General features: G+C 40.9%; 1 protein-coding gene across 1 annotated transcript; it reads right to left on the bottom strand.

The window, feature by feature from the left end:
• Positions 1-642: 642 nt before the first annotated feature.
• Positions 643-15,174, bottom strand: LOC110528557 (E3 ubiquitin-protein ligase RNF182). The gene is made up of 2 exons (XM_021610679.3): positions 14,363-15,174; positions 643-2,977 (listed from the first exon to the last, which is right to left on the bottom strand). Exon 2 carries the CDS (start codon positions 2,103-2,105, stop codon positions 1,305-1,307), a length of 801 nt encoding a protein of 266 aa, XP_021466354.1. The 5' UTR covers positions 2,106-2,977; positions 14,363-15,174; the 3' UTR covers positions 643-1,304.

Below are 15,174 nucleotides of genomic sequence, written 5' to 3'. Positions count from 1 at the left end.
AAAGGCTAAAAAAAATGGTGGACATGATCTAATAGACTGGGAGTGTTACCATTAGACACAGGTTCTGCACAAATTGTGTGGTTCTATCATATTCATATTGTGGTTGATTAATGCTATTTCTAAGTTCTAGTGCTAGGTAAGGTTTCTTATAATTAGCAGCATTTGATTGAGTTGCTCTCCTGTAATAGCTAACAAGAAGCTTTTAGGAGCCGAGGTCCTTCGATGCCATGGGGGTGCTCCCATGTGCCAGGTCTCCGGAGCAACAACACTAAAATTAGCTCGAGTTAGCAAAACGTCAGCGTTTTAGCAGAATGGGTCTGTGGGGCTGGAACCGACTGATTCACACATCACAAAATAGTACACTTTTCACTGCGGGTAATTCTTCAGCATAAACTGTGGATAATACATGGATTTCTCCAGTCCCTTGTGGGCAGTGTTCATGAATCTTCTTGTGTAGCTGTGTGTCGTGTTCCTATATGATAACTTGAGCATGTTTTGCGTTTTTACACAACCTATTCCATCTTCATTTTTAAGTATAAGGAATGTGATTGTATCCTATTAATAGTGCAAATTGGAATCAGTTGCCCAGGAAATGTGGGTTATGGGGGAAATTAAAAAAAATAATGGCAAAGATCACAAAAGTGTCTTGAGTCTTTTATTGAAATATCTAGTAACAGTTTAGGCGGTTTGTCCGTTCCCAATGCAATGACACAGACAGGCTTTACAACGTTAAGTTACTGCAGGGGCACAAACAGACATGCCTTTAAAAGGCAACTAGGAACATGGCGTATACATGGTGACTATGCTGAGTGTCTGAATACATCCTTAAAACTATGGGTTTTCATAGTCCGTTGCCCATAGGTCGAGCAGATGGGTATTCTACCACAGTACGGTTAACACTGAGAGGATCATATTATTTTTGAACAATACAGTTTGGTGATCGTCACAGTAATAACTGAAGCCCATTCCGGTGAGCTGCATGAACACAAACGGCAGCAATCTGATGCAGGTTGAGCTGTGTAATTAGAAAACCATTCATCAGGCCGTGGGCCTTTCACAGGTTGTCTTGAATAGTCAAGCCATACATCCAAATCCAAGTGGTCACTCGGATGTTTTAGTGCTGGTATTATCTGAAGAAGGTAAAAGGAAGGGGTGGGGGGTTATTTTACAAAAGGACAGGGTGTATAGATTTGCATTGGTGATTTGGCTTTGTCTTTTACAGGTCTTGCTATGTCACATCCACTGATAGAAATACATTGGTATTAGGATGGGGGATGGGGGAGGGGAGTTAAGCGGAGGCGTGGCTATGTGGCTATGGACTGCATGATCTCATGGCACAGGCATTGACAGAAGCCGTAGAAGACACACAGAACCAGGGTGGAGGGCACCAGGCTGACCAGGATGATTCCCAGGGTGAGCTGCTGGATCATCAGAAGATAGATACCCAGCGGCAGCGATGAGAAGTAGACTAGACACAGGACGCCGATAAGGAAGCTGGGGAAGGTGCGAGAGGTCCATGCGCCGCACTTCTGCGCAGGCAGGTTGCAGGGCAGCGAGGCCAGGCTGGCGGGCCGGTACAGGCGCACCATATTGAGCATGCTCATGGAGTCTGATGACTGCGACTCGCCCGGCACCTCCATGATGGTAATGACTAGGCAGTCGGAGGAGCTGTGTGACTGCTCACCGGTTGTGACGCAGCCGCCCCCAGAACCACCACAGCCCCCCTCTCCACCTCCACTCCCGCTCAGGCTGCCCGGAGTGAGCAGCACCTCCCCACTCGGGGTGATGGAACCGCCACTCTTCCTGGCGCGGTCCTGGTAGGTGAGGATGGCCAGGATGTTGCTGTCGTCCTGCAGCAGCCAGATGTCATCGTCGGACACATGCGTCTCGTGGCGGCAGAAGGGGCAGCTGACGATGCTGGGGGACGAGTTCTCCACAATCTTCTTCAGGCATTTGGCGCAGACGCGGTGGAGGCAGCCCAACACCTTGGGCTTGCGGGTACGCGTGTCATAACGGTTGTAGCAAATCTTACACTCCAGCTCCTCCACGGTGTAGATCAGAGGCTGGTCTGTCTCCAAGGTCAACTTCTCCAACTTCTGGCTCATTGTAAGAGAGAGAGAGAGAAGGGAGGGAGGGATGCCCAGCTAGCCAGAAATATAGGCACTAATGCAGCAGTGCCGTGCTCTAGAGACACCCTGCACTTTCAACAACAGCTGCGGTCTCTCCGGTAAAGTTTTGTCCCAAGATTTGTACGATTTCTGTAAAAGATTTGTTTGAAGATACAGTGAATGTTATTAATTGGTATTGTCCACGTTGACGTGCACAAGAAGTGGAATCCAAATTATGATTTAAGACACTGATATGATGGCTCATACTTTTGTACACCTTTTCATAGTAAAAAATACATTCACACCTACGTTGCACAGGTAACAATCATGCTCTGATATATGTTCATGGTTGATCCTGAACACCCTGAATAATAGAGTTCGTATTCACAGTTGAGTATGCATGCTGAGTATGGCTCTACTTTCACAACAATGTATGGTGCTAAATTAGCATTTGAGGGCATAGGACTGACATTAGACAGCTTTACATCTTCAACAATGCTGTATGACTGGGCGCTACCAAAACGTAGCGCATGCCCACCTCGGATCAGAGATGTTCCTCTCCAGATGACTTTCCAATGACAAAAACATTTGAACAATTTAATGAGAGAACATTCCGGTTTTGAAAATCCCTGTTATGTGTAAAATGTGTAAACAGAAAAAAATACACAAGTGTATAGAAGGCGGGAACCATGTTTACATGTGCCAATGTCACTATTGCTTCGAATATCCAAAATATGGAGGGATGAATTGGATTATATCCGTCAGGAAATCTTGGGGGAGTTGGTGTCAGATGATCCAGCTAGAGAGGGGCAGTGGTATTCCCAGTATAGGTATTCCCAGGACCTTGGTACAGCAACATGGTCCCTCCTCTGTGGAAAGAACACAAGGGAATATATGTCAGGGAACATTGGAAATCCAAAATATATGTAAAACCCGCACACTAGGGGCCTTTTGATTGTCTTGCAGGCTAAGCCGCTGCATATACAGTACGCTGCATGGGTTTGAATCCAGCCTACTGCTATTTCCGTTTGGGACTGCTCCACTCCTTAAAAAGAATATGCACTAGTTATGACAGATGATCAACCTTGACCGAATTCTATTTTTCATTTTTCATTTCAGAGTGCATGAACGGACAAGGTGTCAGGTTGTTGTCAAAATGTTGGTAATGTCAACACCAGTTTACCAATACTTAATTCAATGAATTTGGGTCTATGCCTTTCTTCAATATCAGCCTATTGTCTTTATCCAATAATTGTATCCACACATCCTTTCATCACTATCATATAGCCAACATCCCAGAGCTACACCCTTTATCACTATCATATAGCCTACATCCCAGAGCTACATCCTTCATTACTATCATATAGCCGACATCCCAGAGCTACATCCTTCATCACTATCATATAGCCTACATCCCAGAGCTACATCCTTCATCACTATCATCTGGCCTACATCCCAGAGCTACATCCTTCATCACTATCATATAGCCTACATCCCAGAGCTACATCCTTCATCACTATCATATAGCCTACATCCCAGAGCTACATCCTTCATCACTATCATATAGCCTACATCCCAGAGCTACATCCTTCATCACTATCATATAGCCAACATCCCAGAGCTACATCCTTCATCACTATCATATAGCCTACATCCCAAAGCTACATCCTTCATTACTATCATATAGCCTACATCCCAGAGCCACATCCTTCATCACTATCATATAGCCAACATCCCAGAGCTACATCCTTCATCACTATCATATAGCCTACATCCCAGAGCTACATCCTTCATCACTATCATATAGCCTACATCCCAGAGCTACATCCTTCATTACTATCATATAGCCTACATCCCAGAGCTACATCCTTCATCACTATCATATAGCCTACATCCCAGAGCTACATCCTTCATCACTATCATATAGCCTACATCCCAGAGCCACATCCTTCATTACTATCATATAGCCTACATCCCAGAGCCAGATCCTTCATTACTATCATATAGCCTACATCCCAGAGCCACATCCTTCATCACTATCATATAGCCTACATCCCAGAGCTCCATCCTTCATCACTATCATATAGCCTACATCCCAGAGCCACATCCTTCATTACTATCATATAGCCTACATCCCAGAGCTACATCCTTTATCACTATCATATAGCCTACATCCCAGAGCTACATCCTTCATTACTATCATATAGCCTACATCCCAGAGCTACATCCTTTCATCACTATCATATAGCCTACATCCCAGAGCTACATCCTTCATCACTATCATATAGCCTACATCCCAGAGCTACATCCTTCATCACTATCATATAGCCTACATCCCAGAGCTACATCCTTCATCACTATCATATAGCCTACATCCCAGAGCTACATCCTTCATCACTATCATATAGCCTACATCCCAGAGCTACATCCTTCATCACTATCATATAGCCTACATCCCAGAGCCACATCCTTCATCAGAAGAGAGCGTTCATCTCATGCTTTATTTATGGTCATCCAATGTCATTCCAGTTGCAACCTTTAATGGGCTTATCATGATTCATCATCCATAATAGGTACTGTGGTGATCCTCAATGTCCCCAGTAATAGATCCTATTTCAGTACACGACACACTGACATCGCGCTCAGATGCGCGCGACTCATGGCGGTAGTAAGAAAGCCATCTCCATCTGTGCCCATTCAACATAGCCTAGATTTGATTTTTTATTACTTCTAAACAAAATAACATTTTGGGGTTCTCATACGCTTGCAATGATATTTTGATTCTTGCTTGAACAGTCGTTAAGATTATATTTGGTTGTGATCTTTGCAAAATAACTGTTTTGGATGCAGCAGATGTTAGCTGGAATGCTAACGCTCATTGATATAGCAAAAAGCTAGCCAAAGAGACATTTTACTGGTTGAAAGGTTTTTTAAGTATTATGCAGTTGATTTGTGATGATGACAAACATTATATTAAGCAAGGACATTCATACGAGACTTAAAATCCAATTATAATCCAAAAGTAATGTGAAATGCACTCATAAGCCATGTGTAAATAGAGGCTTTTTTTTTGCGGGCGTTCTATAATAACTCCCCCTTGTTCTGTCACCGACTTGCGCGCATCGCCCTCATGCGCCAATGTTTGTAAACGCAGAAAGGGGTCTATAGCCCCCTTTAACTTGCCTTTCTCCTCCCTCCCCTCTGTTAATTTACCTCGTCACCGTTCATCACCTCCTTTCTGTCACGGGCATCAATCCACCCTCCACACACACACCTCTCTCTTTAATACAATCCACAGTACTGAGAAGTTGTGCATCACGGGGGTTGGGTATGCAAAGGGCTGATTGAAGCCCTATGATATGTGGCACTGTAAACCACTATTGTGTTATGGGACCCTCCTTACATACAGTTGAAGTCGGAAGTTTACATACACTTAGGTTGGAGTCAATAAAACTTGTTTTTCAACCACCCCACCCACAAATTTCTTGTTAACAAACTATAGTTTTGGCAAGTCGGTAGGACATCTACTTTGTGCATGACACATGTAATTTTTTCAACAAATGTTTACAGACAGATTATTTAACTTATAATTCACTGTATCACAATTCCAGTGGGTCAAAAGTTTACATACACTAAGTTGACTGTGCCTTTAAACAGCTTGGAAAATTCCAGAAAATGATGTCATGGCTTTAGAAGCTTCTGATAGGCCAATTGACATAATTTGAGTCAATTGGAGGTGTACCTGTGGATCTATTTCAAAGCCTACCTTCAAACTCATGGCCTCTTTGCTTGACATCGTCATGATGTTACCCTCTTTGGGTACAGCGAGCACCATCCCCCTCTCTCTGTCTCCTACACTCAGGCTGTTGCGACCTCAGGTCGTAAATTCCTGGAGGAGATTATCTCCTCATGGCCACAGTATAGAGAGAGAGTGAGTTTTCATAGAGAGAACAAAGGAATTTATTCCACCTCACAGAACTTGAGGTCCGAACAACATTTATGTTCTGGAGAAGGTATAAAAGATCGGTGAAGAATCCAGCTACGAACTGGTCCGTTTGGTACAATTTTGTGAAACTCATGGGAGCAATACGGCCACATTACCATAACGCTGTTTATACAATAGCCTCAGATATGAGGCTTACATCTAATTGTTGTTTAAAATGAATGAGTGAGGATTATACTGTTTGTGAAATTGTGTAATGTGATTTTGGACTGTTTAATGAAGGAAACTCCAATTCCCTTTGGAGTTTAACTAAATCAGAGGTCCGCCCATGAGCACAGTTATGGTCTGGCGCCCTGGGACAGGCCCCTTTCTGTTCTTCCGAATAAAACCCCCACTTTGAGAATTTCTCAACAGACCATGTTTCTCTCAATTACGAGAGGACAAAGGTTGCAGACCAGCTTACCTCGATAACGAGAGGGCTAAGGTTTGAGTAGATGGCTGAATCTTTTAACCATACCACGTGGTTAAACATTTAGACTATCAATACCGACAGAAGAACAAGTCTTTGATATTAATTACTAGTCTGCAGCTAGGAATTCGGTAACATTGAACGCGAAGACCGACAACCGCCGAAACATCTATTCTATAACGACAAGAATGAATGTCACTCTGAATTCTATCCACGACAGAGAGAGAGAGAGTGGGCGGACAGACTCTCCAACAGAAACAAACTTTTCAACAGAGATCCCGACGACACACTGAGCGTAAATATATATATTGATTGCAATTGTTCCCGAATGAGTGAGCGTTCATGTGCAAAGGATTAGCATTTAAATTGTTATAATTATCACTCTGTCTAACAAGCCGCCATACCGGTTTAGCCCACTAGGGCACATCCCCGATCATTTCTTTGTAACCATATCTTGTTTGTTTGTTATGCATTTCTGTGAGTACTTAGTTAGTAAATAAATGATTTTAAGACAATTGATGTATGGATGACTCATAGTGAAGACTGGGTTTGTGCAGATAATCAACAATTTACGACGTTTGGAATGAGACTAACGTGAGGTAATTAAGAATTCATTAATCAGAAGACTAAATGATCAGATATTAAAAGATCTGAAAGTTATATTAGGAATATTATAACTTTGTAACCTGAATATTTTCCTTGGTGCCCCGACTTCCTAGTTAATTACAGTTACATGATTAAGTAGTTTAATCACGTAATAATAATTACAGAGCATTTTTGATAAAGGTTCATCTTCAGTTTAATGATGCCAAAGACACGACAACATCATGTGAAAATCAAAATAAATCAAAATTGTAGACCTCGACAAGTCTGGTTCATCTTTGGAGCAATTTCCAAACTCCTGAAGGTACCATGTTCATCTGTACAAACAAAAGTACGCAAGTATAAACACCATGGGACCACGCAGCCGTCATACCGCTCAGGAAGGAGATGTGTTCTGTCTCCTAGAGATGAACGTGCTTTGGTGTGCTTTGGTGCCAAAAGTGCAAATCAATCCCAGAACAACAGCAAATGACCTTGTGAAGATGCTGGAGGAAACAGGTACAAAAGTATCTATATCCACAGTAAAACAAGTCCTATATTGACATAACCTGAAAGGCCGCTCAACAAGGAAGAAGCCACTGCTCCAAAACCGCCATAAAAAAGCCAGACTACGGTTTGCAACTGCACATGGGGACAAAGATCATACTTTTTGGAGAAATGTCCTCTGGTCTGATGAAACAAAAATAGAACTGTTTGGCCATAATGACCATTGTTATGTTTGGAGGAAAAAGGGGTTCAAACCAGAAGTCAGGAAGTTAAAGCTTGGTCGCAAATGGGTCTTCCAAATGGACAATGACCTAACGCATACTTCCAAAGTTGTGTCAAAATGGCTTAAGGACAACAAAGTCAAGGTATTGGAATGGCCATCACAAAGCCCTGATCTCAATCCTATAGAAAATTTGTGGGCAGAACTGAAAAAGCATGTGCGAGCAAGGAGGCCTACAAACCTGACTCAGTTACACCAGCTCTGTCAGGAGGAATGGGCCAAAATTCACCCAACTTACCCAACAATTCACCCAACTGTTGGAAGCTTGTGGAAGGCTACCTGAAACATTTGACCCAAGTTAAACAATTTAAAGATAATGCTACCAAATACTAATTGAGTGTATGTAAACTTCTGACCCAATGGGAATGTGATAAAAGAAATAAAAGCTGAAATGAATCATTCTCTCTACTATTATTCTGACATTTCACATTCTTAAAATAAATTGGTGATCCTAACTGACCTAAGACAGGGATTTTTACTACTAATTTTTTTTTACTATGATTAAATGTCAGGAATTGTGAAAAACTGAGTTTCAATGTATTTGGCTGAGGTGTATGTAAACTTTTGACTTCAACTGTACCTTATTTTTCTTATCAGGCATTAAAATGCATGAAATAATTTTCCTTCCATCGAAATAGTCAGCCAACAAGTTGTAGCACATATGTATGGTCTCTCTCTCCTCTCCCTCCCTCTCTCCGTGTGTGTTTACTAAGATGATGAGTCACACACCAGAATGTAAGTGGGAGAGAGTTGTGGAGAGTGATGGAGCAGCACAGCACACTACAAGTGCACAGATCTGATTTCTCTCACCGCTTGTTCTGTCATTATGTAACACTTCCTTCATTCCTTCCTTCCTTCCTTCCTTCATTCTTTCATCTTTCCTCGTCCCTTTTTTCTCCTGCGCACAGGTTGTTAGAATCTGAACTGTGCCTATAAATATCCCTCCCACCTGTAGAGCTGGGGGGGAGACACAATGTGTTTTATATAATGCCTCCTTTTTTCCCTTCTAAGACAGCGGGACGATAGGGAGGTTGGAGGAGAGCCCTCTCTTTATGCTGATGGAACAGAGAGACTGAAAAAGAGGAGAGCGAAGAGACAGATATAGCTTACAGATAATGACGATGACATTGGGTGGCAGGTTGTCTCTAAGGGATCTGGGGATGGGAAGAAGAACACAAGGTTGCATAAACAATAGGAAATGTTTCTTTGAATAGATGTTTATGCTAGGGACAAGGAATAGATGTTTATTTGAATAGATGTTTCTGCTAGGGCCAAGGAATAGATGTTTATTTGAATAGATGTTTACGCTAGGGCCAAGAAATAGATGTTTATTTTAATAGATGTTTATTCTAAGGACAAGGAGGCACTAAAGCAGCACTGTTGTCCTCTTGGTCTGCAAAAAAAAAAAAAATGCAATTATCGGCTACACATCCTGAAGGGACACTGTAAAACGCCCGGACATATTTATCACTTTGATGAAGCTGTACTTTATCCCTCTGATGAAGCTGTATTTTATCCCTCTGATGAAGCTGTACTTTATCCCTCTGATGAAGCTGTATTTTATCCCTCTGATGAAGCTGTATTTTATCACTTTGATGAAGCTGTATTTTATCCCTCTGATGAAGCTGTATTTTATCACTTTGATGAAGCGAGTGTGTGTCTTTGGTTAGTTAATGAGCACAAAATGAAGTTGCCCTCATTTCGAAAAAGCTTGTGTGCATGAGCTAAATATAGCTTGGTCCCTATGAAGCTAATATTTGGAAATAACTTGCGGGAACTAGGGTAACAAAAATGCATTTAGGACTAAGATTATAGGTATATGCACTAAGACTAAGCTATGTGTATTATTTTTTTGTCAAAACAAATCCTCTAGGCCACTGAAACTGAGTCTCCCTAAGATACTATTGTATCCTACCTGAGCTCTTTAGGAAACCGAGCGAACTAAGTGACAAACGGCAACGCTGTAGGAACCGTGACTCTCATGTTACCACACAGAGACTGATACAGCTGTTTGAGGAACACAGAGAAAATAGACTACTGGCGTTGTATGGATGAGCATTCATATCCTCAGGATTCCCATTGACCTGAGCCCAGTAGACAATGGAGCTCTTCTCGTGGCTTTTAACAACTTCCATTTGGTGTCAGTTTGATCATTTGCAAAGGCATTAACAAGCTTGCAGACACCTCTGGCCACAGACGTCACCTCAGCGTCTATTCCACGTCATTTCACTGAACAACGTTGATTCAACCGGTGTGTGCCCAGTGGGAATACATAGTGTTTCTAATTAGCTGACAATACATCCAGGGTGGGTTCTAGACAGGTGGAGGAGGCATCACTCTTCACCAGAGGTAGAATTATGAGGAAGACAATAGCCAACTGTGTCATTTCATGGCTCTCAATAACAAAACATAAAATGTCCTACTCCCATTTTTTATGAGCTAAAATAAAAGATCCCAGAAATGTTCCATACGCACAAAAATCTTATTTCTCTCAAATGTTATCCTTTGTCAAGATAATCCATCCACCTGATAGGTGTGGCATATAAAGAAGCTGATTAAACAGCATGATCATTACACAGGTGCACCTTGTGCTGGGGGACAATAAAAGGCCACTCTAAAATGTGCAGTTTTGTCACACAACACAATGCCACAGATGTCTAAAGTTGAGGGAGCATGCGATTGGCATGCTGACTGCAGGAATGTCCACCAGAGCTGTTGCCAGAGAATTGAATGTTAATTTCTCTACAATTAGCTGCCTCTAGCATCCTTTTAGAGAATTTGGCAGTATGTCCAACCGGCCTCATAGATTAAGGCCTAATTTATTTATATAAATTGACTGATTTCCGTATATAAACTGTAACTCAGCAAAATCTTAGAAATTGTTGTGTTTATATTTTGGTTCAGTATATATCACCTAACATTTCCTTAAAGGGGACATCTGCAGTTGCTACATAAATGTTTGGACTTAAATTACAGATATATACCCATTGATTCTTGAAGAATATAACTTATAAATGCCTCATGAGCTTAGTTCAACTGGCACACCCCATCATAACCCAAAACATAAGCTTGTTTTTCTCCAATGTGTGTAAACATTGTAAATGTAAACAAACACTGTAGCCTCATAACATGGTTAAAAAGAGAATTGTGATATCATGAATTGTCAGTCCTTCCATCCATAGTCTATTAATTTGAGAGTGGTTACATTTCTCCAGGCCCATCCCTCAAATGACGGTTTGTTATTGTTTCAACTGCGGACTGGCCCTTTAATTGAATGTCAACTTGGCAAGCAGTATTGCTTTTATTGCTAGTCTATTCTTTCCTTTTATAGTGGACAAAGAAACTGCAAATAATTATCTAGAACATTTCACACTTGTATGCCTACATATGAGCTCCCTTGAGGAGCAGTGGTCTAAGGCACTGCATCTCAGTGCTAGAGGCATCATAACAGACACCCTGGTTCAATTCCAGGCTGTATCACAACCGGACGTGATTTGGAGCCCCATAGGGCAGAGCCCAATTGGCCCAGCGTCATCCGGGTTAGGCCGTCATTGTAAATAAGAATTTGTTCTTAACTGACTTGCCTAGATTAATAATGGTGAAATACATTTCAAAAAAATAAATAAAAATTATATAATAATTATTTTTTTGAAAATTATGTTATAATTTTATTGTATATTACAATATTTGAATGTGGCAAATAGTTGTATATTTTTTCCAATATATTATGACCTGAAATATATTGCACACAATTATATTATCAATATACTACACTGAATATTTGAGAAAATAAATTGAGTGATTTGAAATTATTCAAATATATATATATATTCAATATATTTTATTTCCAAAAGGGATTATGTAGCTTTGGGCATTGTTTTCTAGGAAATCTACATGCCATCAAGCCTTACCTGTGGCGGCTGGTGTGGCCTGCTGGGTCAGAGGAAAGATACCTGTTAAGAAGCCAGCATGATGTCAGATCAACAGGCAAACATCTGTGGCCCCTTTTCTATGGCAGGCACAAACACTGACACACATCACTGTGCCAATACCAAGGCTCCCTACACGCTACATCCGCAAACAAATGCTATCATTTCTTATAGTGAATTATTGCTTTTTTTATTCAATATATTTTCATTCAGAAACAAAATTGTACAAATGTTCTTCTTTTTTTTTTTTAAACAGGTAACATTCAAATATTGTTTATGCTTACACATCCCTTATGCCTGGCTGTTCCACAATGTAGAAACGCAACTGAATAGAATATAGAATAATGTAATAGAAATGTTATTGTCCATTTGGTTATAATGGCCATTCGTCTTTTGCCTATTTCCCAATTCCCAATTCGGCTCCGGCCAAATGATACACCACGCCCACGGACGTTAGTTTCTTCTCCGCAGTGAGTCTGAACGTGAGTACCTGCCCGACAATTTCTAGAACACAAACCCATTCTAACTGTTCGGATTGGGCCCAGAAACAGATGGGTCGGGCCAGAGCCAGAACACAAGTGGGTAAAGCGGTGTTTAGAAAATGTGTCATTGGCTTTGACATTCTGATTGATTAGAGACGATCAAATGGCTGATCACTTTGTTTTGTACAACACCTCATGGCAGTCTCAGACTGAAGTATGTAGCGAACATAGAGCAGCGGAAGAATTCAGTTTGAGTCGTCAGGCAAATTTCCCAACACTTCCAGACAAACACACAGGGTCAGTTGCAGTACAGCACCCCTGAATGGAGAGCAATTTTATGGTTAAGTGCCTTGCTCAAGGCACTTAGCCATTACTGGGGCTATCGCCATTACAAGAAAGCACCAATCGCATTACAGGCCTTAAATCCTAAATCAACTATAAAACAAAGCAGAATAGTGTAAACAAACACAAACAAACAATCAGTGTTGATGTTATATTTGCTGCAGGGAACAGTCCACCTACCTGACAAGATGATATGAAGAAGTAAAAGAAACTGCTGTACACTGAATAATTCACTTTGAACCTGAGATATATTCAAAATAGTAGCATTTTGGTACTGTATAATACGATGAAGCTAATTCACTTTGAATGTAAAAATATAGCTTAGCCCAACTACTTCCTTCCTACTTTGGAAACTATACTGAAATATAAGAACACTTGGCAGAGAACAGTTAAAAACAATCCATACTTTATGAGACAGACACTATTGTGTCTTCTTCTTTCTGGTTTTAGACACAACAAATAGTCAACTCGGTTCTGATTTGATGTGACCAGACAGGTTGATAGGAAATGCAACTGGGAATAGTGGTGGTCAACCACACGTTTCCACTCATTGCATTCCCGGTCTGACTGACTGAAGTCACGAATGATTTTTAAAAGCTGTACAATTAGGTTTCTTTTCTTGTCTTACAGCAAATGCATGGTTGCTGGGTTGCTTTTAAAGTATAAGACATGCAGTAAAACAACATTGTTTTAGATGCATGTTGTTGCCAGGCATTTTGAGACCTGTACTGACGGACCTGTATTAATTATGGAACATTAATCAAATCCCTTTTTAAATAGTTATATATAGAGTATCTATAATAAAACATCAATAATTCAGTGAATTCTTCTTCTCCGACTTTCATTTCATTTTTTTTCTTTTCATTTTTGGGGTAAAAATGGCCAAGTCAAATAATGACACTTACATTTTTTTTTTTAGATTATACTAGTTCTTGGGGATTCATTTTTCAACCCTGTCTTAAGTCATTTTTTAAATTATAAATATCTGTTGACGTTTCTCAAAGTCACGACATTGAGCTGTTTATATTTACCATGTTAACACTATTTTGGCACTAATGAAATGACTACTTTGTGAGTAAAAACACATATGTCCAGTTGAAGGCTTATGAGTATTTAAAACAATAGCTTAGCTAATAAAGTGGGGTTTTCTCTGTCAAACACCCATGCCGTTTTGATCAGCAGCAAGCCTCTGGAACTCCTGTTGCAAATGTTTTATCACTACAGGCGACTTCAAAAACGCCTTTTAAAATGGACTCCATATTTAGTTTAGGCAATTAAACTGCACAATATCATTCTAGCCTAGGACCTATTGTGATAGGCTAGATATTTATTTCAGCAAAAACATGTTTACAGCTGTTGTTGTTTCTATTAGCCTGTTGTGCTGCATTCATGTGTGCATTATAATTCCCAACAAGAACAAATGTCAGCCCTGTTGCTTTGGAATAGTATTTAGAACCAACTCATTAGAATTCAACATCCCGAAGATGTAATACATTATGCAACCTATTCTCCTGTATACTAGCTTATAGACTAATAATATTGTACGAATATATTTATATATTTATATGTATTTGCCAAAACCATATAGGTGTGAGCCGTGTGACAATTGTATAATTAATTCATAGCCTCATTGCGATTGAATATAGCCCAGTCGCAACAAGCCCAATTTAGATTCAGACTAATCCAGCAATCACATTTCGCCGCAGTTAGGTGCACTCACCCTTGATCCGCAAGTGTAGGACAACCTGGCACACCGTGTGACAATGTCTTCCCGTCAAGGTCCAAGGTACCCGAGGCTTATCGCCATCACATTTCTCCCTCCCTCGTTATCTAGTGTCGCGCGTTGTCGGTGAGTCACTGTCGATATTGAGGTCCCATCTGCCCGTGTCCGACTGCTACATCCCCCTCAATGCGGTAGCGCGAGCTCCGTAGCATCAGGACCTGCACGGATTTCTCTTCAGTGGTTGCTGTGGCAACAACACCAAGCTCATGCTGCATGCGACTGAGCTGCGCGAGCCTCAGCGGTCAAGCTTTGCTGTGGCCTATGATGGCTGGAGACAGCAGAACCTGTGGCAGAACTGTGTGGAACCATTACATTTCAATGCCAATCACTGGAAGTTTGAATAAATTGAATTATTCATTTTCAAGAAATTCTACATAACCATTCCACAAATTACAAGTAAACACACACACACACACACACACAAAATCAAACAAAAGCATGGGGCATGAGCTGAGAAACGGAAATAATCGCCTATAGACAGGAGTAATAATACAAATTGTGTCTTTGTCGCAAGCCTTTGCTGCAGCCCGAGCCGTTTCCAAGGAAACTACCACTTTATCCCTCAATGGAAAGGCGAGTCCCGAACAAAACACGCCTTTTTCGTGGCAGATTAGAATTTACACAGCAGGTTAGGAGAATAAATGTAGCATGTTAGGATAATTAGGTTACGGTTAGGAAAATGGTTAGCGTTACCGAAAATCAGAGGTGGGACACGTCACTATTATTCGAGTCACAAGCAAGTCTCAAAT

The sequence above is a fragment of the Oncorhynchus mykiss genome, chromosome 7 (genome assembly GCF_057628025.1).
Source record: "Oncorhynchus mykiss isolate SJ-2025 chromosome 7, ASM5762802v1, whole genome shotgun sequence".
In the NCBI taxonomy this organism is placed as follows: domain Eukaryota; kingdom Metazoa; phylum Chordata; class Actinopteri; order Salmoniformes; family Salmonidae; genus Oncorhynchus; species Oncorhynchus mykiss.
Note: the sequence above shows the minus strand (reverse complement) of the source record. Positions and strands in the feature narration are given on the sequence as shown.